General features: G+C 36.7%; 1 protein-coding gene and 1 long non-coding RNA gene across 12 annotated transcripts in view; one reads left to right on the top strand and one right to left on the bottom strand.

The window, feature by feature from the left end:
- ANKRD28 (ankyrin repeat domain 28) overlaps nucleotides 1–13052 on the top strand; it is a 213738-nt gene extending 200686 nt beyond the window's left edge. For all 10 annotated transcript variants that reach the window (XM_073223458.1, XM_073223460.1, XM_073223457.1 and 7 more), the window contains 7 exons: nucleotides 4752–4839; nucleotides 4925–5008; nucleotides 5672–5817; nucleotides 6455–6537; nucleotides 6976–7058; nucleotides 8057–8148; nucleotides 11170–13052. In XM_073223458.1, the coding sequence (XP_073079559.1) occupies nucleotides 4752–4839; nucleotides 4925–5008; nucleotides 5672–5817; nucleotides 6455–6537; nucleotides 6976–7058; nucleotides 8057–8148; nucleotides 11170–11456 (863 nt within the window). In that variant the 3' untranslated portion in view covers nucleotides 11457–13052. The remainder of the gene's footprint in view (nucleotides 1–4751; nucleotides 4840–4924; nucleotides 5009–5671; nucleotides 5818–6454; nucleotides 6538–6975; nucleotides 7059–8056; nucleotides 8149–11169) is intronic.
- On the bottom strand, nucleotides 5676–11163 carry LOC140846570 (uncharacterized). 2 transcript variants are annotated; one of them, XR_012125807.1, is made up of 3 exons: nucleotides 10372–11163; nucleotides 10137–10250; nucleotides 5676–5787 (listed from the first exon to the last, which is right to left on the bottom strand). It is a non-coding gene; the product is annotated as an uncharacterized lncRNA (long non-coding RNA). The 2 variants fall into 2 exon arrangements; XR_012125806.1 differs by having other exon boundaries at nucleotides 10464–11163.
- Nucleotides 13053–13760: the final 708 nt, after the last annotated feature.

Raw genomic sequence — 13760 nt, 5'->3', positions numbered from 1 at the left:
CTGTTAGCCATCTCTTTATCTTCTTTGAAAAAAATGTCTATTCAGTTCCTTTGTCTGTTTTTTAATTGGATTATTTGGGGTTTCAGTGTTGAGTTACATGAGTTCTTTATATATCTTGGATATTAACCCTTTATCGGGTATTTCATTTGCAAAAATACTCTGCTATTCACTAGGTTGCCTTTTCTTTTTGTCACTGGTTTCCTTCACTGTGCAGAAGCTTTTTGGTTTGATGTGGTACCACTTGTTTATTTTGCTTTGTTTCTCTTAACTGGGGAGACATATCCAAAAAAACATTGCTAAGGTCAAGAATTTGCTGCCTACTTTTAAGAGTTTTGTAGCTTCAGTCTTATATCTAGGTCTTTAATCCTTCTCGTTTATTTTAGTGTATGGTGTAAGGCAGTAGTCAAGTTTCATTCTGTCCAGTTTTCCCAGCACCATTTAATCAAGAGATTGTCTTCTCCCCATTGTATATCCTTGTCTCCTTTGTCATGTATTAATTGACATTATAAGTGTGGGTTTATTTTAGGGCTCTCTATTCTTTTCCATTGAGCTATGCAACTCTTCTTGTGCCAGTACCATACTGTTTCGATTACTGTAGCTTTGTGGTATAGTTTGAAATCAGGGAGCATGACACCCCCAGCTTTGTTCTTTCCCAAGATTGCTTTTGTTACTCAGGGTCCTTTGTGAGTCCATACAAATTTTAGGTTATTTGCTGTAGTTCTGTGAAAAATACCACTGGTATTTTGATAGGGATTGCATTTGAATCTGTAGATTGCTATGGACATTTTAGACATTTTTACAATATTAATTCTTCCTATCCATGAATGTATGTACAACATTTTAAAGAAATAAAATCCTAGCAGATCATGGGAGTAGAAATTTGAGAAACTTAAAACCTTTAATGGTTAAGTTAACTTGGCTACATGGTTAAAACAGACTGACTTTTAGGATCCTAAAGGCTCAGTCAGCTAGTCCTTTTACAGGTAGGCTCGCTAAAAGTCACTCAGAAAAGAAGAAAGCAATTTTTAAGATACAGTGTTAAAAATGGAGTTTGGTTGATAAAATGTCTGTCACTAATTAGAATAATTTAAGTAATGAAACATGTTGAGAAATACTAATTTTTTCCTTGTGTAGGGCCATAGAGTCGATCATCACTGAAAACACTAAGGTACACTATGGATAACATAAGTACCATTCCTGCCAAAATTTGGGCCTAGGGCTTTAGCAGCCAGAGTATGAGGGGTTTTGTTTGACTTTGAGTGTAGCATTGAGATTAATGTTAGTTATAAGAACATATCTACAAAACAGTAACTACCTATCCTCAAAATGTAAGGAAAATATGTTGACTTGCTTTAAAAAAATTTTTAGAAACAGTAAATATGCTCAGAAATATGCTGCTTCATGTTGTTTCACTGGGAGCCATTTTGACAAATAATATTGTGTTAATGGTAAAAGAGGAGACATCTGACTTTCCAAATTGTAGTTTAATTAAATGTTAAAGTATTTTCTAGAAAGAATATTTTTATTTTCTTATTTATATTTTATTTTATGATTTATCTTTGTGGCAGATTGAGAGTTCTAATCCTTTGCTGTGAGAAAGTTTTGGTTTCTTCTTGAGGGTTGTCCTGTACTTACTATTGGTCATTCTTGAGTAGTGACGGTACCATAAAAACTTCAATAGTTAAATGGTTGCTAATTCAAAAACCTTAGTTTAGTTAGTTTCATTTTTACTACCTCAGATCTTAGAACAGTTTTGGAAAATAGGAAACCTTTGGATTTCAACCTCTCTTTTTTCCCTTTTCAACTCACTGAACTTTATATTTAATGAGTACAGTGAAGTAGCCAAAGACTAGTCCTAAGTCAAAGAAGATACTGTATTTGCTATTGAAATCTGGTTTGTTTCTGTAATGTAGTTTGACATTTTACAAGTATAAGGAAAATGGAAAACTCTACAGATGTGAATTTTGTGAATTTTGTTTATATAAGAAGTCAGTGATATAAAGCTGTTTTGAAGTTGACTTTTATTGCTTGATATTTTTTTATTAGATCACTGAGAATTAACCATAGGGAAAAAAATCCCACAGTGAGGCATTTTTTACTCAGGTAGAGCATTTACTTGTAATTGTATTGCTGTCACTGTCCTTTGGAGAGTTGCCATCTAGCATTCCTTGTCATCAGGTCTTTCTAGAGAAGGAACACAATTTCCCTGAAATGAGTTCCTGCTCTACCACTGCTGAATTTAGACCCTCTAAGCACACTGTGCACAAGAGACAAAATTTTGCACAAACTACATGCCTGGTTGCCATTTAAAGATCATAACAGATGTGTCTAGTCTCCAGACTAGCAGAACTGTGTGGTGACTGAATTGAGCTGGAAGGAATTAGGTGTGTGCTGGCTGTATACAGTGAGAGACTATATAGGCAGTCCAAAATTAATACCATCTTTATATTCAAAAGCTGTTTTTATAATTTGGTGTTCTGAGAGTAGAGTATGCAGAATGGTCTTTCTTTGACTGGTAATTACTATTTAGCTAAAAAAATGATGGGAAGCACTCCAACAGAACACAAGACAGCCGTTCTCTCAAAATTAAAATGGAATGACAGCAAGGTTTTAGAACCGGTCATCCACATTAAACTTTTAAGTTCAGATTTTCAGTTTATGTAATCAGTCACAGAACTTAGTACTTACATTATTTCATCTGTTCCTTTTAAAGATTTATCAGTTCTTATGAAGCTGTAAGCATCCTCAGAATATCCCTCTGAAACGTGAAGAGTTTTATCATTATTTTTATTTCATAAACTGGAACACTCAGTGATGAGGGTTTTATGACCCAGTTATGACTGCTGGAGGTAATCAGTAGCTCCATGACTCTCTCCCCATTTACACTCAGCAGTCATCTCAGATAGAGATTCTCAGACTTCTCAGTCTTAGGACCTGTGAGTTACAGCTATTAATGTTTGTATGTTACTTGAAAATTAGAAATAAGTTTAGAGGTATTTATTAGTTTATTTTGAAATGATAATCTATTACATGTTAATCTGAATAACATTTTAATGAAAGTATTTTCCAAAACAAACAAACATTTAGTGAAAAGAATGCCAGATTTCCTTAATGTCTAGTTTAAGAGAAGAACAGTTTGCAGTAGCCCCGCAGCGTTCCCTGAGCTCCACCTTGAGAGCTGCCATAGCAGGGCAGTGGGAGACCTGAAAGCACGCTGCACGATTTCCTGGGTTACTTCTTGGGTCCGATTTAGCATTTGGGAAGAGACAGAGCAGACTCTCAGCCTCAGCACTGCAGACAGCTGGGGCCACGGAGCCTGTGCTGCGGGGGCCTGCTGTGCACACTGCAAGATGGTCAGCAACGCTGCTGGCTTCTCATTAGGTGCCAACAGCATCCACTCCCCCACCCCCAGGAGGGGGGTGAGCAAACACACCTCCAGACTTGGCCAGAAGCCTCCTGAAGCGCAGAAGAACCACAGAGTTAGAGGAAAGAACTGACAAAAGACAGAACACAAATACAGGTTTCCTAAAACATACTTTCTTTTCAGGTGAAAATAATCAGTCATAGGAAAAGATTAAGTTGAGTTAACTGTTTGAGAATATTTGATTAATTTAAAAAGAAAGGAAATATAACATCACTTGTTAGCCTAATATTAAGTTGTTGAAATAGACAGGCTATGTAAGCATCTAATTTATTCCTAAAGCAAATCCCAGATGACTAATGAAATAAATGAAGCATTCCAATTGCAGGGTGTTTTTACTAAAACATTGGCTTTGAAAAGTAGGTTAAGAACATAAGAGTTTTGGGCTTTTCTCTATTTATTTACAAAATTGATATTAAAAACTATGGGCCTGATATCTATCAGTAATCAATATGCAGTAGTCCTTTAACCTAACAATATAAGTTCTGGGAAGTTTTTCTGCAAAAGCATTTTTTTTTTTAAGGTGCTAGAATGTTTCATTACAGCATTGCTGATAATATTACAGAGAAAAACAAACTAGCGGTCACCTTGAAATCCGTAACTAGAGACTAAAGTCATTTATATGTAATCCAATACTTACAAAGTTCTTCCAAACATTCAAGAATAAGATTTCTGTGTATGCTATTATGGAAGAAGATATACAATTTATTAAGTAAAAGACAAGATGCAGAACTAAACATGCCATTTGCATAAAATAACAAAAGGAAGTATGCATTTCTATAAATACAGTTTTATGTGCCTGGAAATCTTCTGGAACTGCTAAGATGGTAGTCTAGAGTATGTGCCTAGCAGTGGGATGGGGACAGGTACTTTTTCTCTTGAAACACTTCTGTAGTATTTTAGATTTTACTGTTAGCTCATTACTATAATCAGAAAATACTTAAGTTTTGAACTTAATTATCTTTGTAAATATATATTGTTTTGAAAGCTGTATTATTCTATATAAATAAGACATTTTTAAAAATAATGCCCAAATAGCTCTAACTTCTCATCATGAAAAAGAATAACGAGTTTTTTCCCCAGAGAACAAGCATTTGTTGAATCAGTAATAAACTGCTATAAAATTATTAGAAGAAGCTACTATACTCTAGGTCTTGAGATTCTACTTTGGATTCCAAAACTACTAAAAATGGGCTCTTCCATGGGTTCAGTGAACTGGTTGTTTTTATTCCATGTAAAGCTTTCTTGTGTTTGTGTTTGGGATATGTGGGTGTATATGGGTACTTCAGTATCTCTTTTGGGTTTTAATATCTGATTCTCACTTATTTAGGTCACGAGACATGTGTAGAACTTCTTTTAGAACAGGAAGTTTTCCAGAAAATGGAAGGAAATGCTTTTAGTCCATTGCATTGTGCTGTGTAAGTAAAAGCAGAATGAATCAGATTCGGTTTGCTGTTTAGGAGACACTGTTGCTGTTAGTAACTGCCTTTCTGCCTTACACAGGATAAATGACAATGAAGGTGCTGCTGAGATGTTGATTGATACGTTAGGTGCCAGCATCGTGAACTCCACAGATTCAAAAGGAAGGTAGGAATTCAACTGTGTAGAAAGCAGTTTTACTTTCAATGTGAAAAACAGTTTTGTAGCTATTAGACTGAGGATGAATTTGCAGAGAACCCATTATTAATTAAAAGTTGATTTTTATATTTGCAAGTATAAATTGTTATAAAATTTTCATTGTTTTCATTATAAAAGCCTTTTCTGTTAGACTTTTTAGCCAGATTTCCTCTTTTTAAAACTTGTAAAATGTAAAGATTTCCCTTTTTTTTTTAAGAAATGCATTTGTTACCCAGATATTATTGTTGATAAAGTTAACAGTTTTCTAAAAAGGAATAAAGGCTGGAAGAGACTTTGAGCAGTTGCAATAGAAAGCAGTAATTGGGTCAGGATTTATTTCTTCCCAAATGTTTTTTAATGAAATGTTTAAATGTCTTTAATGTTTTAGCAATTTTGTAATTTATCCCTATTTATACTAGTTTCCTTAAGGGGCTTTTATATTATAATCAGAAATAAAATTTCTATAGCAGAAATAAGTAAGCTCCATTACGCCTCTCCGTATCCAGGCAATGCTTTTAGATAAAGCCTAATGTGTAAACCCTTGAAAATTTATGTCATAAATTAAGGGATAGTTTTTTCTAGAATATTCAACTTGCAGATGTAGTCCAGTCTTCCCGTTTTTCTGTACTATAGAACTCCTCTCCACGCAGCCGCCTTCACAGACCACGTAGAGTGCTTACAGCTGCTGCTCAGCCATAATGCTCAAGTCAATTCTATAGACTCTTCTGGGAAAACGCCCCTCATGATGGCTGCAGAAAATGGACAAACAAACACAGTTGGTAAAGAAACTGGTTAAGACTTTTACTGTTCTAAGTATGTTTATTGCCTATGTATAACTTAAATCCCAAGCCTTCTGACTTTAGTTTATTGAATTGTCCACTAGTTATTTCACCACTCTTGAGATTGAAAGAAAACCTTTTACCTGCTCCCCACCCACACTTTGATATGGCCACAGTATTTTCTTCTGCTCTCACTAACTGAATAGTTGGCTACAGCAAGGCACTGAGGGATAGTGGTAAGACTCTGGCTCTAGCATCAGACTGACTCAATCTGAGCCCTGGCTCTGCTGACTAAGGGCCCTTATGCCTCAATTGTTCCATTTTTAATGAACAATACCTACTTTGTAGAGTTGTCATGAGGGTTAAATAAGTTACTGTAAATCCAGAGCCTCAGTATAACACAGTACTGGAATTCAGTGACACTCAAAAAATACATGTTCTGCTGCTGTAGTGTCTGTGACTTACACAACAATACAGCAATATAGTGTGTGCATCTTACATAGTAGCATTTTTCTTGCACTTAAGGTTTTATTAGAGGGCTATTTTTGCTTTGTATCGTCACTTGTGTACAGTGGGCTGTGAGTTACCTAAGCTACGTGTTCACAAACATAAGAACTGACACTGTTTCTCCTCCCAGAAATGCTGGTTAGCAGTGCTAGTGCGGATCTGACGGTGCAGGACAACAGTAAAAACACCGCCCTCCACTTGGCTTGCAGCAAGGTGTGTGCACACTTTAAAGCTGTCGTCATTGTTAGTATCAGCAGCAGCATTTACAGCTTTTCCACTTCACTAAAATGAACAGAACTAGGGACTAAACCTGTCCAGTGATGGTTGGAATCAGATTTCTTGGGGTGGAGCAGGGGGACTACTGATGTAGCCACCATGGTATATAAAAGTGCCCAGTAACCCAAATAAGTTGTGGAGCATAAGCTGGAATGTAATTATTGTCTGTAATCTCTCTAATCTTAAATATTCATGTACTCTCTCCCTAAACCCACCCACCAACACGTTTGGACAAATGGTTAAGGCATTAGAAAATTTGTGGCATACAAATGGTGATGTACATGCTATATGGAGTAGGGTTGTGTGTTCTTGTATGTTTGTATAAATGTTTCTTTAATGATACCCAAGTTATCTAGAGTTATCTCACAATTATAGGGTCATGAAACTAGTGCCTTGTTAATATTGGAAAAGATAACAGATCGAAACCTCATCAATGCAACCAATGCAGCCTTGCAAACGTGAGTACTTTCAGTGTCTAGTGTAAACCATGTGACCTGTAATTAGGAAAATGAATATTGAGGTTTTTTTTCTTTGGGGACCACTGGAATCAGTCTCAGTCACAGAAGCAATTAAAAAGTAAAGGATAGTTTTTATGATTGACAAAACTCATTTCTAAAATCATTACAGTTAAAAGTATATTACTATAAATGATTTTGAACTGAAACTTTTATTATTGAGAACAATGTTTTTTCTCAACCCAGTTACCCATAATTTTATTATGGAAAGTAATGCTAATTTGTGTGTTTTATGGAAACCAATTGGCATAAGACATTATTTGACACTAGCAGTAAAAGAGGTAAAAAGGTTTATATGTATCTGTAAGCTAAAGAGGTTTCAGAAAGAATCAAGTTCTTAATGTGAGTAACCAACCTTCAGGTAACACTTAGATCTTACTTCAACATCTCCCATTTTCCATTTCCATTCTACTTTGAGACTTGGTAAAGAGAAAAGTCTTACAATGTTGGTTCCCATTCACATATCCTACTTATCTTTTGAGGGTACAAAAATTAGTCATAGAATCTGTAAGTTGCTTTCAAAGCCTATTGGAATTTTTACTGTTGTAATTGACGGTTTTTGTTATATATTCTGTTACATGTGTCGGCCAACCTCATTTCTTAAAACAGTAATTTAAGAATGCACTTTAATTGGTAACATCTCTTTAAATATTAAGTTTTAGAAGGAAACTAAAAAAAAAAGCCTTTTGGTGAAGGTGGAACTTGCTAATGGGGCCCAGCGCTACCCCGCACACTGACACGGTGACAGCACCCTGCATGTCGGTTCTGTGGTGCCCCACTCCCATCTTTATCGCTGTGAGGACAAGATGCCACCTTTGTATCTCTGGGTTTTCACAAGTTAGCAAAAGTGCCCTTCAACAGCCAGAATTAGAGAGATAGAGAGTGTGTGTGTGCACATGCATGCACCTACATACATGTACATTTATAATATTTTCCTCCAGACCTCTGCATGTTGCTGCCCGGAATGGGCTAACAATGGTGGTTCAGGAACTTCTGGGGAAAGGAGCAAGCGTGCTTGCAGTAGATGAAAATGGTAAGTAGGTTCTATTCTCTTTCCTTAACTTAAATCTTACTTGAAGTTGATAACTTTTAATGATTCATTCTTGAAGTAAACTTAAATATTCTTTAATGGCCAGAGAGGAGAGTGAAATTAATACTGAATAGTACTTAATTATTTTGTGGCAAAGGGAATAAGAGGACAAGAGAAACAGGAAAAGTCCATCTAACAGGTGAACCTTAGTTTCCAATATCTACCACCTTTGTTTATTTTGGTATTCAGAGAATTTGTTCCATCAAGTGTTTATCAAGACCCTAAGTGCCAGGTTCACTCACAGATACCTCGTTCCTTGAATTGATAGCTATTTAGATGATTTAGGTTAGTACTAGAGTCACTGGAACTGAACATTGTTGGGGTTTTGTTTTTTGTTTTTTATTTTATTGAGGTATAATAATATACCTCAATATACCTAAAACTAATCTTCCTACCACTTAGGCGCTGGATCCTGATTCCTTTTACCGACTTGAGACAATCACTTTAACAGTTCTTCACTTTTGTGTCCTATAGTAAGGATTCTCTATGAGAATCTTCCTAGATTATTCTCATCAGGATTAAATATAGTTTCTCTCATCTTAAAAAATCTCTTATTAATCCTACCACTGCTGCTAGCTGCTGCTATTTCTCTGTTCCACTTCACAGCAGAATTACTCAAGAGCCAGCTCTCCTTGCTGGACTGTTCTTCTCTTCATGCTCTCTTAAATCCCTGCAGCCAGCCCCTGCCCCTACCACACTGCTGACCTCTTGTCAAGATCGTTAGTGACCCTCATGATTGGTGAGCGTCAGTTCTTGGTGTCCGTTTTATGTGACAAATCAGAATTTGGCACAACATTATAACTTTTTCATTCTTTTTTTAAAATGTGTATAGCAATAAGATTTTAATATGGAATTTTAAATATACGTGATTAAGGGAATACAGCAAGTGCCCAGTATTTCCCCAAGTAATGTCTGTTTCCCTTTTTGGTGCACAGTGTCACTGGGACACAAAGTGCAGCTCACTTCAGAGCCAGGTGAGACAGTCACAGCATATGGGATGTGGCCATAATGTCTTTCTTTAGGTGACAGTCTCCCTTCACTCACAGATACCTCGTTCCTTGAATTGATAGCTATTTAGATGACTTAGGTTAGTACTAGAGTCACTGGAACTGAACATTGTTGGGGTTTTGTTTTTTGTTTTTTATTTTATTGAGGTATAATAATATATAACATTATGTTAGTTTCAGATGTATCAGAAACTATATCAGAAATAGGCCCACTTTTTTCTCCTGTAGTCTTACCACCCCAGCCTGGATCCTTATGTTATGTGAGAAGATACTATTCCTCAGAATCTTGGTTCACTCATCTCTCTCTTATCTGACCAGACCAACTCCATGCAGAGGGAGGAGCCTGTTTTTAGTCATGTTCTGACTAGAAAACACTCCTGAGATAATCTTCTGTGTGCCCCCTCTCCCCCAGGTCTCATCCAAGGCATGTGGCCTGTTGAATAGGTTGCCCTGCCCACCAGCAACAGCATAGTAGTCACCTCCAGACATGCAGAGAGCCCCTGAGAGACGGCAGGCTTTGCAGCACTCTCCTCATCCCTTTGGGCAGGTCGAGTTTAATTAAAAATATGCGTACCCTTCCGCCACTCCTGCCAGGTCCAAAGGGGCATCGTTCATACCCTTTGACCCTTGGAAAAGGAAATTTATGAAGGGGGAAAAAAATCGTTCTTTCTTAAAACTGATAAAGCATGAATAATATATAGGAGAACTAGAAATAGCTAAATGCTTAATAAATTAGAATAGGTAACTAAACCATGGTACAATCACTCAGTGGTATATGTAACAGAGTGAACTAATTATAGCTACATACAACAACAAAGATACATCTCACAGAATACCAGCAGAAAGGAAATAAATAAACAAATGAACGAATACAGGTAGAAAGGAAAGCACAGAAATGACCACCTACGTTAGGAGAGTGGGTACCTTTGTGGGATAGACCGGGCAGGGACAAACAGGGCTTCTGTTGAGCTGGTGACGTTTTCTTAACTGATCCAGATGGTGATTACATGAATGTTCGTTTGGGGATAAATCACTCAGCTGTTTAAAAAACAAACATGTACTTTTAAAAATATATACATATATTTATTTGGGTGCATGAAGGCTAAAACACAAGTAAATATACTAATAGAGAAAACCGTGTCTAGATGTGCAATACCACCTGAAGCTGGAGACCAAAACTTTTAAGACATTCACTGTGAACGGTCCACGTGGGATAATTTAAACGTAGCATCGCACGGTGTGTGCTCTCACCATCTTTCATTCATCTTCAAGTTCCTGAGTCAACCGAGGTACCAGCACTTCCTTCCTTGGTGTGCCATGTCGACACCGTGGTGCCCTAGGGCCAAGGCTGGTCCTCTGCTGAAGAAGTGAACAGTTACAGAGGAGGCACTTGTTTTGACTTGGGAGTTTTAACAGTTCACTGTTTAGTTCACCTACTGTTTTTCTTCAGTGGACTGTGGCCCTAAAAGAAAAGTTAATCAACAGCCAAATGTCACTCATTCAGCACATTCCTTTTGAGCACCTGCTCAGTGCCTCATTAAGAATCTGTCCACATTTAGATTTCTCAGTATGTAAGCACTTACATACCTACAAGTTAATGGTAAGACTTTCCCACCATTTTGAAGAAAGATTTATCAATCTAGGGTTTTTCTCCCTTTCTGTAGCTCAGTGTCTCCTGTGAATTTAAATTCTATGGGTAAGTTGTGAGGTCTTGGGGAAACAATCCATGTCTGGGCCTATTTCCTCATCTGTTATGCAGTCTGTCAAATCTCCTCGATATCTGTGACTTTCTCTTTTTCTGTTTATTTGAAATTGCTGAATTATTCTCATTAAACCAGTGTAGTATAAGCCAAGTCTTTAAAGTATGTCTAAGTTGAAGGCCTTTAGGCTTATTTCCTTATTTTAATGAAATGAATCTCAGGATGTTTACTATTTTAAATTTTATCTGTAATTCTAGGCTATACCCCAGCTTTGGCCTGCGCTCCCAATAAGGACGTAGCTGACTGCCTAGCTCTCATTTTGGCCACCATGATGCCTGTGTCATCAAGTAGCCCTTTGTCATCCCTGACATTCAATGCCATTAACCGCTATACCAACACCTCAAAAACAGTCAGCTTCGAAGCCTTGCCCATCATGAGGAGTGAGCCTAGCTCCTACTGCAGTTTCAACAACATTGGTGGGGACCAGGAGTACTTATACACCGACGTGGATGAACTCAACGACTCCGATTCTGAGACCTACTAGAGGCTGAGCTGGAGGTGGAAGGATGGAGTTCTGACCCTAATGGTTCAAACTGTGCTTTTTCAGGAAAAAGGCACTTTCTTATTCACATACAAATTCAACCTAAGAGGAAAGATCGAAGAGTGAGCGAATTTAAGAAATGTGATGACATTAGGAAGAAAAGTTTTAAAGGCAAGTTTTGCAAAAGGAACTTCTAAGAGTATTGAAATAGGCTTGACCAGAGAAAAACACTTTGATATCAAATTGCTTCATGGAATTGTTTGATTTGGTTTTGCAGTGCCAGGAATAATTTGGGACACTGCACCCTAATCTGCTTACACAAGTAGCACCATTGTAAGTGAAGAGATAAGGACACTGCATTGAAATTTTATCAATAAAACTCCAACTAAATTTACAGGCAATAAAAGTTTGGTACAGTAGGCATTATGTGCAAAGCAGATTGCCAAAGGACCAAGTAACTTACAGGTTTTTTAATAGTATGACATTCTGTGGAAACTGGATGAGGTGAATGATACATTATCTAAACCAAACTTTAATATTTCTGAAAATGAAGCTGAGTTTTGGTTATAAGTGATTTTTTTTAAGAAAACATCTGAAAGCCTTCGAATACTATATTAAACCATGAGAGAAAGCAGGTGTATTTTTACATTTTTTTTCTTTTACATAAAAATTTTTAAATTCCAACTTTTATATTAGAATTAAAAACCAGGTGACTGGGTACAGTCAGGATGGAAATACTTTCGGTGTAGACATGAGATAGTGAGTGGTTGGGCCACTGTTGCCCAGCTCTGAATGGTTTAGGTTTAAAGTTGAACTATTTTTATTTGAAAATGTAAAAAATTGCCTAGAAGAAAATTTCATGAAATCAAAAAGTAGATTATTTTCATGCTCTTGAGGCTAAGTGGTTCTGGGAATTGAATACACAGCCTCACTACTGTGGATGGTATACCTTTGTCACTCACGTTACTTTTGTGCCTCCACAGTGGATTGGGGGACTTCAGTTGCCATTGTTTAGTGAAGAATCAAAAAGAAAAAAATCCCTTGTTACTGATAAGTTAACGTCACCAGGTATTGGAAGGCCTTCTTATATTGGGTTCTAAATAGATGTGAAGTAGTATGTTTGTAATATGCTACTGTTTGGGGAAAGAAGCAATTGCCTGTCAAAATGGAAGACTGCCTTTCAGATAGAAAGAAAAAAAAAAGCTGAAGTCTAAGCTTTTAAATAACACTTTATATGGTTCTGCTTTTACTATAACTCACTTTCACAGTGAGAATGATTTCACATACGTAGGGGGTCTTACACATCTAAAGTTCCATAAATTTTCACAAGATGATACCCAATTTCATTTTATCCTTTTTGTATTGTAAAACTGGAAACTTTATGACATTGTAAATTATCAGCTGGTTTTTCTGAATATAAAGTGTGAAAACACAGAACAGTATTTTGATCTCTTTGATAATTTTGTGGGGTTTTGAAGAATTAATGAGCATGTACATAGAAATAGTGACTGCTTGAATACTGTATTTACTTGCACTCTTTCAGTACATCAAGATTCCTGTATATTTTAGAGTATAATAAAAACACAGATGTGAGTTGTATTTAATGAATAATGTATTTGTATCTGTGCATACTATCAAAAAGTCTATAAAGTTTCTAGGGCATTGACTACTAGATTTTGAGCATTTTTCTAAAATATTTACAGAAATTATAAATGTAATCTTCCATCTTTATAATATAAAGAAGTCATAATGGACCCTTCCTATTAGTGGTAGGAAGGTGCATATGCATTCTAAAGACAGTGGACTACATTTTCTATTGTACCTTTTGAAAAAAAGAAAAAAACTCAAGAGGATTCTAAAAGTATACATATGTGTGCTTTCTCTTTCCTTTTAGGAATTCGCTTCTGAATTCCCTGAGGGAATTTTCTAGAATCTCAGAATTGAAAGAGACCTGAGGTTCATCCAGTCTAACCTCTTAACAAATGCAGGAGACCCTTCACAAGGGTAATCTATCCACCTTGAACACTTCCAGTGACTCTACCTCACCAAGCAGTCCATTCAGTTGTTGAGCAACTCTGTTAGAAAGGTCTTCCTTAGATGAAGTTGAAGCCTCCCTCCCAGTAACTTCTGTCCTTAGGCCTCCATGTGCCCTGCAAGAGAAGGCTGAGAATGTTGGTTGGATGAATCTTGCGTCCTCTGCCATGTCTTCTCTTTTACAGGGGGTTTGACTCGTGTATTGAACTGGTTTCCAGAAGGACTCATTAGACACTGCTAGATTTACCACATCTAATGCAATCCACGGTGTAG

This window comes from Manis javanica, chromosome 15 (assembly GCF_040802235.1).
Source record: "Manis javanica isolate MJ-LG chromosome 15, MJ_LKY, whole genome shotgun sequence".
In the NCBI taxonomy this organism is placed as follows: Eukaryota; Metazoa; Chordata; class Mammalia; order Pholidota; family Manidae; genus Manis; species Manis javanica.
The sequence above is the reverse complement of the archived record's forward strand: the minus strand, read 5'-3'. Positions and strand labels throughout refer to the sequence as shown.